At 41.3% G+C, this 14,420-nt stretch overlaps 1 protein-coding gene across 1 annotated transcript in view; it reads right to left on the reverse strand.

The window, feature by feature from the left end:
* LOC144685528 (NAD(P) transhydrogenase, mitochondrial-like) overlaps positions 1–14,420 on the reverse strand; it is a 186,289-nt gene that overhangs the window by 111,128 nt on the left and 60,741 nt on the right. Inside the window, exons 7-9 of the mRNA XM_078550138.1 lie at positions 12,980–13,068; positions 6,549–6,736; positions 2,167–2,300 (exon numbers count right to left, since the gene is read on the reverse strand). Of these exons, the coding sequence (XP_078406264.1) occupies positions 2,167–2,300; positions 6,549–6,736; positions 12,980–13,068 (411 nt within the window). The remainder of the gene's footprint in view (positions 1–2,166; positions 2,301–6,548; positions 6,737–12,979; positions 13,069–14,420) is intronic.

Below are 14,420 nucleotides of genomic sequence, written 5' to 3' on the forward strand. Positions count from 1 at the left end.
ATCACACCTAGCACAAAAGATGGTTGTGGTTGTTGGAGGTCAATCATCTCAGCTCCAGCACATCACTGCAGGAGTTCTTCAGAGTAGTATCCTCAGCCCAACCATCTTCAGCTGCTTCATCAACGACCTCCCTTCCATCATAAGGTCAAAAGTGGGGATGTTTGCTGATGATTGCACAATGTTCAGCACCAATCACAACTCCTCAGATGCTGAAGCAGTCCATGTCCAAATGCAGCAAGACCTGGACACTATCCAGGCTTGGGATGACAAGTGGCAAGTAACATTCATGCTACACAAGTGCCATGCAATACCATCTCCAACAAGAGAGCATCTAACCAACCCTTGATGTTCAGTGGCATTACCATCACTGAATCCTCCACTATCAACATCATGGAGGTTACCATTGACCAGAAACTGAACTGGACTAGTCATATAAATACTGTGGCTACAAGAGCAGGTCAGAGGCTAGGAATCCTGCGGTGAGTAACTCACCTCCTGACTCCCCAAAGCCTGTCCACCATCTACAAGGCACAAGTCAGGAGTGTGATGGAATACTCCCTGCTTGCCTGGATGAGTGCAGCTCCCACAATACTCAAGAAACTTAACACCATCCAGGACTAAGCAGTCTGCTTGATTGGCACCCCATCTACAAAGATTTACTCCTTCCACCACCGACGCACAGTAGCAGCAGTGTATACCATCTACAAGATGCACTGCAAGAATTCACCAATTCGACAGCATCTTCCAAACCCACGACCACTACCATCTAGAAGGTCAAGACAGACAGGAACACCACCATCTGGAAGTTCCCCTCCAAGTCACTCATCATCCTGACTTAGAAATATATTGCTGTTCCTTCATTGTCGCTGGGTCAAAATCCTGGAACTCCCTTCCTAACAGCACTGTGGCTGTACCTACACCACATGGACTGCAGCGGTTCAAGAAGGCAGCTCACCATCAACTTCTCAAGGGCAATTAGGGATGGGCAATAAATGCTGGCCCAGCCAGCGAAGCCCACATCCTGTGAATTAATTTTTTAAAAATAAATGGACTGACGGGATTCTATACAGAGAGCCAGCATAGATCTGATGGGCTGAATAGTCTACTTCTGCACTGTAATGACTCTGTGAAATAAATTTTATGTCCTGGCATGCACGGGAGGGTGGGGCGGGGAGGGGGATGGGCGCGGATGGCAACGAACATGAAATCAGTGAATTGGTAGGGGGCGCCATGTCCGTTGTCTACCTGCCTCCAATTGTATTTTACCAGCAGCTGGGTGGGTGTTAAGCAATCCATCTGCCCTTGGGCCAATTGAGACCGTAAAGTGGCCAATTAATGGCTATATAAGGGCCTCATTCTGCTGTCACTGGTATTTTATCAGCAGTGGGGGAATTCCCACGCCATATGATGAGGCTGCCAGGCTGCCTGGCTGCAGGCTCAGGTGTGCGGGGGGAAGTCCTCCTGTTTGGACTTCCTGTGTCCCTGGATGCAGCCCCTCCACACCCCCCCAACCCCTTACCACCAAGCCCACAGCGGAAAGGCTCCTTCAGTCTGCCTGACCTGCTTCGGTGAGGCCACCCCACTTGCCTTGAACTCCGGCTTCCAGCAACGCTCCTGCTCAGGTGCTGACTGTAGTCCCAACAGTGACGCTGCTGGAACTGAAGAGCTGCCAGCCATCTGATTGGCCCGCAGTTGTTGGAGGTGGGAGATCTTCCCTCAAGGCAGCGAAAGCCAGGATCTGAAGCAACTGATTTGCCTGAGCCATGCAGAATTGCATCATGGCTTCCTGGACCAAACTTTCTCACCAGAAGGCAGGGTTACCATTTCCATGTAAAATTCAGCCTTATGAATCTATGTAAAACTACCATTAAAGCATTTCATAAAATCAAGGTTATTGGGGTTTTGGACCCAGTAAAGTCCATGTAGAAAAGGCTCTATCTCATCTTTAAAGTATATTTTTAAAAAATCAAAAACATGAAGACAAAAGGACAATTAGGACCAAAAGGATAATCTTAGGGGTGAAAAATCCAGTAACAATCATTAGCTTTTACAAAAATATAATTTTTGCAATCACTGTAAATGGTGACTCTTCATAAAATGTAACCTCTATGCAATGGGCTTATGTCAAAAGCTATGCATCAGGAACATCAACTCCAACTTCCATACCTTGTGTATATAAAGCTCTCCAGGTTTAGTGGTTTCAATGTTCCCTCCAGTTTCAGAAGCCAGATCCACAACAACAGATCCATCCTTCATCGACTCAACCATTTCCTTGGTAATCAATAAAGGAGCTTTCTTGCCTGCAGAAATATCAAACTAGATTTTAAAACTGGATGAAAGTTCTTACGCAGAGCTCTGCAATTGGTTCTGGTCACAATTTCTGTATGAATTCTACTGTTTGTGAGTGAGAAAACCCACTACAAAACAAATGCCCTAAAGCTGGGGTTTGACTGCAAGTTTCTGCATTACTGAACTTTACCACATGATACAGCTTTATTATACAAATTATAAAAAACAGCATTTAGCAATCTTAGTAATCAAAAAGGAAAAGAACCAACGTAGATAATGAACAAAGTATGTTTTCACTTATCTTTTGGAACGTATAAATATTCAATTGTTGCAAAAAAAAAATCTTTGCAATAGATACAGATTAATATCCTATTTAGCAAGGATTAAAAGGCTTTTTTCAACAAATGATATCTTAATCCTTTTAGTATTTTATCTTTTAGTCTCACTTGGAATAACAAGCAAAGTACACAATTATAGCCAATGCTTTTAGGGACTTGAAGTTAACATTAAGAAGATAAAGTCTATTTCTAAAGCAACATTTTTTCTAAAAACCTGCATTTGAGGAAGAACATAAAGTTTCAGACGAAGTTAATTTCTATCGGAAATATTAGTTTTTATTCTTTGTCAAAGTGTCTGATTTCATTTTATTTGTAATCTTTTGCTCAGGTGATGTGAACATATATAATTTTTTTTACAGAAACAGGCCATTCAGCCCTACAGATCATTGCCAGTGTTTATGCTCCACATGCGCCTCCTCCCAATGTTCTTTAACAAACCCCATTAGCATATCCTTCTATTCTTTTCTCCAGTGTTTATCTAACTTCCCCTAGTTGCAACCATGTTAGTGGCCTCAACTATTCCTGCGGTAGCAAGTTCCACATTATAGCCACTCTTTGGGTAAAAGAAGTTTCTCCTGAATTCCCTCAAATTTACTCGTGACTATCTTGTGGCTCCTACTTCTGGTCCCTTCTGCAGTTAGAAATATCTTCTCTAAATCTAACCTATAAACCCTTTCATAATTTTAAAGACCTTCATCAGGACACCCTGATCTAGTTTTTGTTTTCCGTGTTTCTGTACTACATTTCTTTTTCAAAGAATCAGAATTATTTAACTTATCACACAACTCATAATGCCACAAAAAATGTTGAAAACTAATATTTGAATTACAACTAAGGGCCAGGTTTTCGAAGAGTCAGACTGATTCCAGTGGCCTTTAAAATGGCAGGTGGGACACAGATTCAGATGTCCAGCCCCCATTTCTGACAGAGTCCATTTTTGCTGGCAGAGGAAAGGGGGCAAGGCATGAATCACACAGGCCGGAAACTCGAACTCAGCAGGGCCATTTGCAATTAATGCTGAGTTTTAAAAAAACGCATTCTGCTGTTCTAAGGGCTTTAACCCACAGTGTGGGAGTCACAACTTTATAGAACAGCAATAAACACTCTTGAAGGGTGAATAAGGTATGTTTTTGTTTCAATATCTGAAGTTGTTTTAAATCCCTAGGCATTTAAACATGAAAAAAGTGGACTGAAGCTGTCAGTTTGGATTGCTGGACTGCTTTGATTGACAGGCTCTCTGGTTTGGGTTAGAATGAAACCATTACATCTGTTCCTACAGTTCCGACAGAGTTCTGTGTTGACATCTCCCGAGGACTGTTATTACAACTGAGGTCATTATGAATGCTTGGCTGAGTTCCAAAATCTACAAAACACTTATCTTAGCAGGTTGGGGCTGAGTTCACATTTTCATTGACAGTTTAAAGAGACTATTCAATGATAAGTTGTTTTCGATGTAGTTACTGAACATAAGTTTGTTTTTGTAACAAGATTGAACACTTGAATGGATTTAACATTTTTTCATTGGATCTAGAGTTTTTTTTCAGTGTGAAGTATGTTTGAGTGACAGTTCCATTGGATTGTTAAAAGTTTATTTTTATGCCCCTTTCAAAGCCCAACTCGAGCTACTCGCCTTGGTGGTAAAATCCAGCCCTAAGGTTTCATCTGTCTGAGTTAAGGTCCAACTTTTTTTATAGTTGCTTTCTTCTTAGAACTAATGTCGGTGTTAATTTTGCACTTTTAAGTTCAATTTTTAGCATTTTTCGTTAAGCTTCACAAAACGTATAGTCCTAGTTTTCATCTTGGTCAATGAAAATACATTTTTACTGACACTGAATGACGATTGAAGTGTGCTTCCTGAATAAATCAGCAGCCTCCCTTAAGCATGGGAACTCTTGTTAACAGCTACTTAGGAAGACATAGAATGCAGTTCCATACATTCCTTCATTTACAAGAACATAGTTAAGGATTCAGACTAGAAGATGGCCCCAAAATCTTAAAATTCTCTTAGTCATTCAGGTATTCCTCACACACTCTGGTAACCTGTCCAAATGATGAGTGTTTTTATGATCAAATGCGCCCCCCCCCATCTCCTCAATGCAACACAGGATCACCCCCTGCCCATGTCACCCTCTGTTCCCATGCTCATGATCAGATCTGTGCAACAGTCCACTTCTTTTTAAACTGTTACTGTGAGAAAACTCTGAACCGCCAATATCACTTCTGTTGACTTCCTCAGGCCTGCAGCTTTAAAGCAAGGCTTAGAAGAGATAATTACTTTACAGCTTTTAACCCTTTTCAGTGCTGAGTCATTATTGATCTTATCTGATTTTCTTTTAATTGATTCCTCATGTGCAGATTCAGCTGGGACCAACTTCTCCTTACTAAAACCACAGGATACCAGTCCTTTTAGCTAATCGAGGACAATTACTCTTTTTGGGCACAGAATCTATTGTTCTTTAAATTCTTCATGCATTCAGCAGGCTTTATCAATGAAACACTGTGATAAATACCAGACTCACTGGTAGACCACTTCGCGGATATCTGGTTGCACCAACGATATAAATCCAGAAACATTTGGTCTTAGGGCTCTTTGATATCTTCCTGATTTTCATCACTCCACATTGGTGACCATGCCTTCAACTATCTAGGCCCAAAGCCCTGGAATTCCCTTCCTAAACCTCCCCATCTCTCTACCTCGCTCTCCTCTTTTAGGACGTTGCTTAAAACTACCTCTTGATCAAGCCTTTGGTCACCGGTCCTAATATCGCTTTATGTGGCTCAGTGTCAAATTTTGTCTCATAACGCTCCTGTTAAGCACCTTGGTATGCTTTACTATGTTAAGAACGCTACATAGTGTCAGTTACCATTGCTGCTGTCCATTTATGCCCAACAGTTAACAATTTCTGCCAAGATAGAGCTCAATGCTCAGCTAATCCATTGTTACTACCAAAGACATATTGGGGGTAATCTTCCATTACTGCCTGAAACGTATGGCACGTTTGTAGAGAACCTGTGCTGCCCACCTAAAGCTGACACCAAAACGACTGAACCATTTTCAGGTTCTGGCCTTGTTTAAATTTTCTGGTGACGGGGATTGGGGCGAAAGACGGGCACTTCCTCTAAGCTGTGGCAATATTACTTGGCTTGCCAGCCTCTGTGCTAGAAACATTAGGAGCCTTGTGCGGGCCAGAAGGATTTGGCCAGGTTTGGATGCTGTCCCTACCAGGTGTAATCTTTTCCTCTCAAATATCACCTACGCTCAAGAGCCCTCTCATGTTGTTAACTCTTTAGCCAAATGCAACAGAGGAGTGGTCTGAATCTAAGGAAGGTTTCAGGGAAGTTGTTTAAGATAATTGCACATCAGGAAGATCTTGAGCCTTTAAACAATAGCGGGGGAATCATGCCAATTCTGTACGATCATGAAAAAAAAACACATGCAATGTCAAGAACCATCCAGGATTAGACAAGGTTTTATGGTGTGAGAAATGCCATCATTCCAAGAATGAAGATGGCCATCCAAGGCAGGAAATCCTGTTGTTTTCATTACTTTAAAAACCCAACTGCAATATCAATACTTTCGGCATTTTAATTTCTATCTTTTTCAGACTAACTCTGCTCACACACTCAATTTCACTTGGCTGAATACCGAACAAGGATATTCCTTCAAAAAGAGTTAACTCCTCTAACTTTTTTCATTGACACATACATGTTTTCCCAACTGTCCCTCTGTTCGCCATCCATGCAGCCACTATTTACTTCAAAATCCCAGCGCGCGGCAGTTTTCCCTTTGACTTTGCCATGAATCCAATTTTATGCTAAACAGGAAAAATGCTTGTTGCAAAGTGAGAAATAATAAGTTTAGTGTAACGGCTTCCAAAGAGTCCAACATAACTTGAGTTTTTCTGCTTAAAAATATCCTACCAGGAATAAGGGCCGAAGTGATGATTATGTCGACCTCTCGACACTGCTTGGCAAACAGCTTCATCTCTGCTTCAACGAATTCCTTGGACATTTCTTTTCCATAACCTCCTGTACCTTCTCCAGACTCTTTAATGTTAACTTCCAATGGTTCTACACCCAAAGACTTAAACTGCTCAAGAGCTGCAGCTCTGCGGAAGGAAATCATAATTTAAGGTTTAATACCTATTGTACGCATCCTAGGATAGATCTCGATTTGGTGTGATATTGAGATTTCTCACGAGCAGATGTAATACAATCCCCATTATTTTCAGTTCAGATATTCTAGCCCTGATTTTAACTCGGGGGTTGGATGCCATTGCGGCACTGGCAAGGAAAATAGCAGGTTCACTCTGTTTTGCCAGCATGAGGTCCGAACCATTTAAAATCCTGGACCTTATTACCATATTCCAGATCTAATTGGTACCCAAACCTGGCAAGAATGATGTGGAGAGTGGTAGAGAAGATCAGAAGATGAAAAGGAGGGTGAAAAGAGTAATGAGAGGGGTGGAAAGAGGACAAAAATTGCTGCAGGGAGGGAGAAGAAGCAACTTCATATCCTCAAACTGTCACAGTAGGATTTTCACTCACACTCTCTAGGTTACTAGTTAAATCACATAAACACTGTTCTACTGTACCAATGAATTCAATTGTTGAAGTAGAACAAGAGGACGTAAATTTAAGCTAGTAAAAGAGTTAGGGCTTATGCCAGGAAATTCTTCTTCACATAAACGATGATCGCTGCAAATCTACATAAGAGTAGCAGAGGCAAAATATCTGGAATCATTTAAGAAACAATCAGGGGAGCTCTAGTCTCTCCATGGATGGATGCATTAGAAAGGGTTGAAGGGCCTTTCTGATGCCTAATCACCTTATGATCACCTTGTTTTCCAGAAATTCATTCAAGGGTTTCTTGAGGGACTGTAAGCAATAAGTCTCCACCAATTCCTCTGGAATTTTCTTCCACTGGTCGATCATCAGTCTCAGACATTCAACAACCACCCCACTCACACCAGCCTCCAAACCCACCACTTTGCTTCCTCAGTTTGTGCAGGTAACCTCGTATTATCTGTCCTCATCACCTCAAACACCCTATCTACTTACATAATAAATACCTGGATTAGATCTGCTTCAAGTCTCTGTCTCTCCAGCAAGTACAAACCTAAGACATAAAGTCTACCTTCATAGCTCAATGATCTCAAGCCAGGGGCCATCATCAATGTCCCTTTTCTGCATCTTCCCTAGAACAATACAGTTCTTCCTTAGGTGGGGTACTAAAACTAAGTTACAGGAAGAATGGGTGGGGGAATTGTGGGGGGAAGCAAAATTCGTAGCATCAAAATGAAGTTTTCCATTTAATGTGTAGCACAGGGAACTGAAAGAAAGTCTTCTCCCAAAAGCACAATCTAGACCTCGTCAGATCAGGCTTAAAACCTTTTGCAATACGGAATGCAAAACATTACTCCTCATAAATAATGGTGAAACTTTTCCCATTACAAGCGCTTTTAATGGTAAATACATAACCCTTGCACTTACTGCTGAGTATTATTATTTTGGAACATAAATTTTAACTGCATTATGCTACATTAGTAAGCATATACTTCAATATATACTTTTGAAAATTTATGGTTATGGTTAATAATCTATATTGTGCATTTGTGAAATTGCTCAATCCAAACTAAGGCACATGAAAGGAAGATCCGCAATATAAAACAGCACTATATGGGACAAAAGATCCAAAATCTGTTTAATAACCAAGGCAGAGAACAGTGCCAAATTAGAACTCATGCAAATTTAATATGAAACAACCATGTTACCAGATGGCAACAAAGGAAAGATACAGGACAACATGATCCACATAAAGATTTTATTCAAAGTAAACAAAAAAGATGCATAAAATGGATTCTTAAGTTAAAGAAAATAGCATTGATTTTTCTCCTTTCCCCTTGAAACTTCTCCTCCCCCATGGATTATCAACCCAAACTAACCCTAGGCAGCAGATCCTATTCCAAATTCCAGGGAGCGGTACATTTGCATAGCGTGTTGGACTCCAGCAGCACCCAGCCCTATCTACCCTGATCGGGCCGAAGATAGAAAATTGATTTGCTTCAGCCTTGAGCACCAAAACAAGCTATCTAGGCAGCAGACCATTCCCTCCAGGATCAACACCTTAGACTAGCAAAGGTCTAGGCCTTTCTAAAGGCTGAAGATTTGCACACGGAACCCCCTCCAGAATTTAAACCACTGGGGAAAACATGATGAAATCCTGGCAAACCAAAGTTGCGCCAAAAATTCCACAACCCCAGGCATGAATTTGGTTTTCTGCCCTCTCTAGCCCTAACCATTTCAGAGCTGTTAACTCGATGCTGGGGTACAGTTACACGGTGCCTGCCAGCATCTCACCTTAGTCGCCATTATTCATACGCGAGCAAGCCACTCACCTCTGGGCCATCTCGACCTAACCTGGTGCTGCTTTATCCAAAGTTCCAAATATGCAGTTCCAGCAGGAACACTGGACAGAAACCAAGAGCAGGAATTCTCAGTAACATTTTCCTTCCCTCAGACAGGAATGCTGAGGCCAACTGTAGCACCTTGGAGCAGCTAATTCAGCATGCCCCCTTTAGATCTGCACCCTGTATTTTATATTGCCTCTCCTTGTTCTTCCTACTAAAATGAATCACTTCACACATCTCTGCATTAAATCTCATTTGCCATTTCATCCGACCTACCCAAAAAAAAGTACAGGCTCCATTCCAAAATATTTTACATTCCTAAATTCAAAGAGGACATGTGACAAGTAATGGAATTCATTATCACAGGGAGTTTGGGGAAACAAATTATACTGCCACTCTCAAATACCCCTAAACTGCCTTTCAAAGTAAGATGGTGGATGATGAAAAGGAGTTGAAGGAACATGAGAAAAGGATGTGTAAATGTGTTGAGAACTATTCGCTTGTGTGGAGGATACATATTGGGGTCAAATGTCTTTTATCCATTTTTATAACTTCCATATATTTTCTATGAATAACCAGAGTGCTGTATGACTGAGAGATTTAACTAAAAGGGGAGATAGGTTACATAAAACTCCATTACATTTCTTGCATCCTCAGAGCATTATTCTCATCAGAAAAAACATTGAACTATAAAGACAAACTGAAGTAAAATAATAATTGAAAAGTAGAAAAGGATTAACAGGTAACATTATATTGGCTCACTTGACAATGAGTGCCACCTGCTGGCTGCTAAGACACATTACATGGTTAAATTGCAAATTATTATGGGACAGTGAGGCAATGACAACTTGCATTTACATAGTGCCTTTACATTAGTAAAACATTCCAAGGTGCTTCACAGGAACATTATCAAACAAAATTTGACACAAAACCACATAAGGAGATATTAGGATAGATGACCAAATGCTTGGTCAAAGAGAAAAGTTTTAAGGTGTGTCTTAAAGGAGGGGATTGAGATTGAGAAGGGAAGGGATTTTGGGAGGGAATTCCAAAACTTAGGGCATAAGCAAACTGAAGGCATGGCAGCCAATGGTGGGGCGATTAAAATTTGGGATGTTCAAGAGGCTAGTATTGGAGTTCAGAATCATTGGCAAGTTGGTCAGTTGCTGGAGATTATAGAGATAGGGATGGACAAGGCCACAGGGGGATTTGAAAACAAGGTGAAATTTTAAGGTTGAGGCATTGCCGACCTGGAAGCCAACGTACATCAGCGAGCACAGGAGGAGATGGGTTAACTGGACTTGGTGCAAGTAAGACTACGAGCATCAGAGTTTTGGATGACCTCAAGTTTATGTCGGGTGGAAGACGGGAGGCTGGAGAGGAGACCATTGGCATAACGAAGTCTAGAGATGGCAAAGGCATGGATAAAAGTTTCAGCAGCAGGTAAGCTAAAGCATGGGCTGAGACAGGTCATGTTTTAAAGGTGGAAGGAGACAGTCTTAGGAATGAAGCAGATACATGTTCAGAAACTCATCTTGGGATCAAGTATGACACCAAGAATGTGACTGGTCTGGCTCAGCACCAGACAGTTGCCAGGGTGAGGATTGGAATCAAGAGCTAGGAAACAGGATTTGTGACGAGGAGCAAAGACAACGACTTTGCTCTTCCCAATATTTAATTGGAGTAAATTTCTGCTCATCCAGTATTAGATGTCACACAAGCAGTGTGACAGGTCAGGGGCAATGAAGGGGTTGAGAGAGGTAGCTCGATGTCATCAGCAGGCATGTGAAACCTGGCAGAAACAGAACAATGGGTATGAACACACCTCCATAGTAAATTTATGAAATATTCCTGGAAGATGAATCATCAATTACAGATTTGTTAAGCAAACATCTATCCATTATACTGTCTGTTAGACATGCATTTGAAAAGAACATCATATAATCATACCTCTGGACTCCAAACTTAGGAGTCCTTTCCATATCCCAAACTTTCCCACCATCCATTAGATGACGATTAGAGTGAAAACAAGAAATGAGCAGCAACAGAAATGCAATATTTATAAATATGCTATTCCTCTGCAAGATGTAGTGAAATAAAATCCAGTATTGTTCAAATTGTCACTTCAATCTGGATAATATACTTTAATCACAATGGTCTTCTGCACACAGTTATCCACAAACATATTGCCAGCAAAAACATATTTACTGAAACGACATGGCCATCCTTTCTCTCAGTACTGGAAAGCATCGCTGCTCATAATTACACTCCCATCAAGATCCTGCAATTCAGTTATTCCCCAATCCACAGCACGAAGACTCCATATATCAAAAGTAACAACCATCGCTTGTTGTCTGCTGCCTTTGACACTGTCAACAACTCCTTCTCCATGACACTCCCCCTTCATGGTACTATTTCTATCTGCTGCGTCTTCTCCAGCGATTTCTCTTCTTGTGTTGATAACCATCTCCAGTTGTGACCTTGGTCCCTTCTTCTATCACTTAAGTGCTACTCTTTCTGTAAACAAAAGGGGGTAAATTTTCACCTGCACCTCTTGAAATGAAAAGAAAGAAAAACAAGTGGATGATTGGCTCCCCAGCTGGTGAAGGTGAAAATTTCCTCCATGATTAGTTTCCACATGATATTCAGCTTTACCTCTTTGCTTCTTTTATAGTTTCCATGGTTGTTGCTACATGCTCTAACTGCCTGTCTGAAATAAATATCTTAATGAGTTCAAACTTGTTCCAGCTTAATGCCAGTAAATATGAAACCATCAGCTATTGCTCTTACCAGCAATTGGCTTCGGCTCCATATATCTCCCATCAATACCTCAGGCCAAGCCAAGTCATATGGGCTGACAACATCCAGCTCCATTTCACCATCCGGCTCCACTTCCACATCCGGCTATACCTCCACATCCGGCTCTACCTCCACATCCGGCTTTACCTCACCATCACCTCTCTTGACCCCTCCAGTGCACTTGTTTTTTCATGCTGCTTGTACGACACGCAGCATGTGATAGAGGATGAGCAGAAATTTCCTCCAACTAGGCATAGGAAAGAGCAAAGCCATCATATTCAGTCCCAACCACAAACTTTTTCCCTAGCCACCAACTTCATCTCTCTCCTGATCACTCGATCTGAACCAGCCTGTCCTGATGTCCTATTTGACCCAGGATGAACTTCCAAGCACATATCTGCTCCATCACCAAAACCGTCAACTTCCGTCTGTGTCACATTGCTCATCTCCACCTTGCCTCGGCTCATTTGCAGCTGAAACCCTCATCCATGCCTTTGCTATCCCTGGACTTGGCTATTCCAATGCCCTCTGGACTACCCTCCCAATGATAAAATCTTCTCTAATTACTTGCTTGCATCCTTTACCACCCAGATTCCTCTATCTTCTTCCACCCTACTTCACCTTGCATTCACCCCTTGAAGAAATATCTTTCCCAGTTGCTTAGCACTACACTTTCGATTACTTTCCTTCAGCCTTCCACCCACAATACCTTTGCAACTATTAATTTTCACGACCACTTCTACTTCTAATGCTCTTGCCCTCAACAAAACATTCACGGTCCCCTGGTACAGCCCACAACTTACAGCTCTGAAGTGCAAAGATGCTGACTTGAACATAAATGTTGAACAACTGGCCTAGCCATGTATTACCAGATCAACTGGATTATAGCAAGCTTTGCCAAGCCTCACTTATAGATATTGAAAAGTGGGAGTGAAAATAGAAACAGTAAATGGGATTCTGAAGTTTTAAATAGGGCTAGAAGCATGTAATTAATATTGAACTGGAACAAGATGTGGCTTAGGCTACAGTTGGAATATTTTATACAGATAAATGAGAATCTCAACATAGGAAAGGATATAAGAGTAGCTCAGAGATTGGAGGTAAGAGAAAGTATCTCAGCAACCCAGGGAAAATTAAAAATACCTTGTGTCAAATCCTCTCACAATGGCTCCCATTGATTTTGCACAACCTGCTGCAGAGAGACCAGCAACACCACCACCAATAATAAGGACCTACATCAAAAAGAAACACAAGAGTCACTGCTGCATATCATTGTTTCAAAAGTCTGACAAGAAAAGATCTGCAGAATTTCAAAGTCGTTGATTCCTACACAGGCACTCTTAAAGGTGAGGTAAACAAAAAAATGGGAAGAGAGAGTTGACTGCAAGATAAGCATGAGAAGGAAAGGGAAAGAGATGGAGATAAACAGGGAGAGAATGAAAAGGGAAGAGGGCAAGAAAGGCGGCCAAAGAAAGGAGCAGAGGAAAGGGAAGAGAAAGGAGCAGAAAGTCAGAGAAGGGGGATAGAGAGGAATAGATGGAAAATAGCAACAGGAGTAAGTGCATTCAGCCCCTCAAGCCTAATACGCCATTCTATTGGCTGATCTGTACTTTAACTCTAAAGATATAGGAGGGCAGAGAGAAATAGAGAGATGAGTGGGAAGAAATCAAAGGGGAAGCAGTAAAGGGAAGGGAGGGTGTGAAAGCAAAAGAGGGAGCCTGTAAAGGGGGAAGAGAGTAAAAGTGAAGAAGGAAAGAGAGAATAAAGGAGTAGAGAGATAAAAATAAATAGTTGGTGGAGAGCTTATAAAAAGGAGACGGGGAGAAAGATAAAAGGATAAAGTTATACTCTGATGCTTTCAATTTTGTGTCAAACTGCCATAAGGTGACCTTATATCATTCCAATTATTTTGAGGCCGATTTGCACTGAATGCTTTAGGTGCTAAAGAACTTTCAAGGTGGCCAAAATGGGGGCCTTGAGCTGAAATGCTGGTTTAGCCGGCATTTGATGCAAGACACCATCTTGGTAAAGGAGTTAAAACGTATGGTAGGAGCATCCATCCTCTAAGAGGTCATGAGAGTCCCTTTGGAGTCTTACTTAGGTTTGGAGCAGTACTCTGCACGTAACAGGAATGAGTGACAATGCCAAGTAATGTGTTAAAACAACAACTTTATTGAATATTGAATAAGGATCATTATTACAATAATAATGATATGTCAATTATAATTGATAATATAAAAAGACAAAGAAGTAAAACTAAAAACAGATTACTTAATTGAAAGGAGAAAGCACAGGAGAAAGTTGGCGTGATTGTTTATGCTTTTAAAAAATCTGTCTTTCTTCTTTTCTTCTGATTACATATAAACAATCACGCCAACTGAGCCTGTTCCATAACAGGACACTAAATTGATAAAAACAGCCCTTGTTACATACATTACCAAGTTTCTGAGTAACCTTATGGGGGTAGGCTCTTCGGCCAATCATTCCGATGTCCCTTCCTCCGTCATCTCCAGTGGCTGACTATTCTACTCTGGCTGCAGCCCTGAGTCCTCGAAGCAGTGCCCCTTTAAGCTAAATTTCTGGC

Source organism: Cetorhinus maximus, chromosome 1, assembly GCF_964194155.1.
Source record: "Cetorhinus maximus chromosome 1, sCetMax3.hap1.1, whole genome shotgun sequence".
Taxonomy (NCBI): domain Eukaryota; kingdom Metazoa; phylum Chordata; class Chondrichthyes; order Lamniformes; family Cetorhinidae; genus Cetorhinus; species Cetorhinus maximus.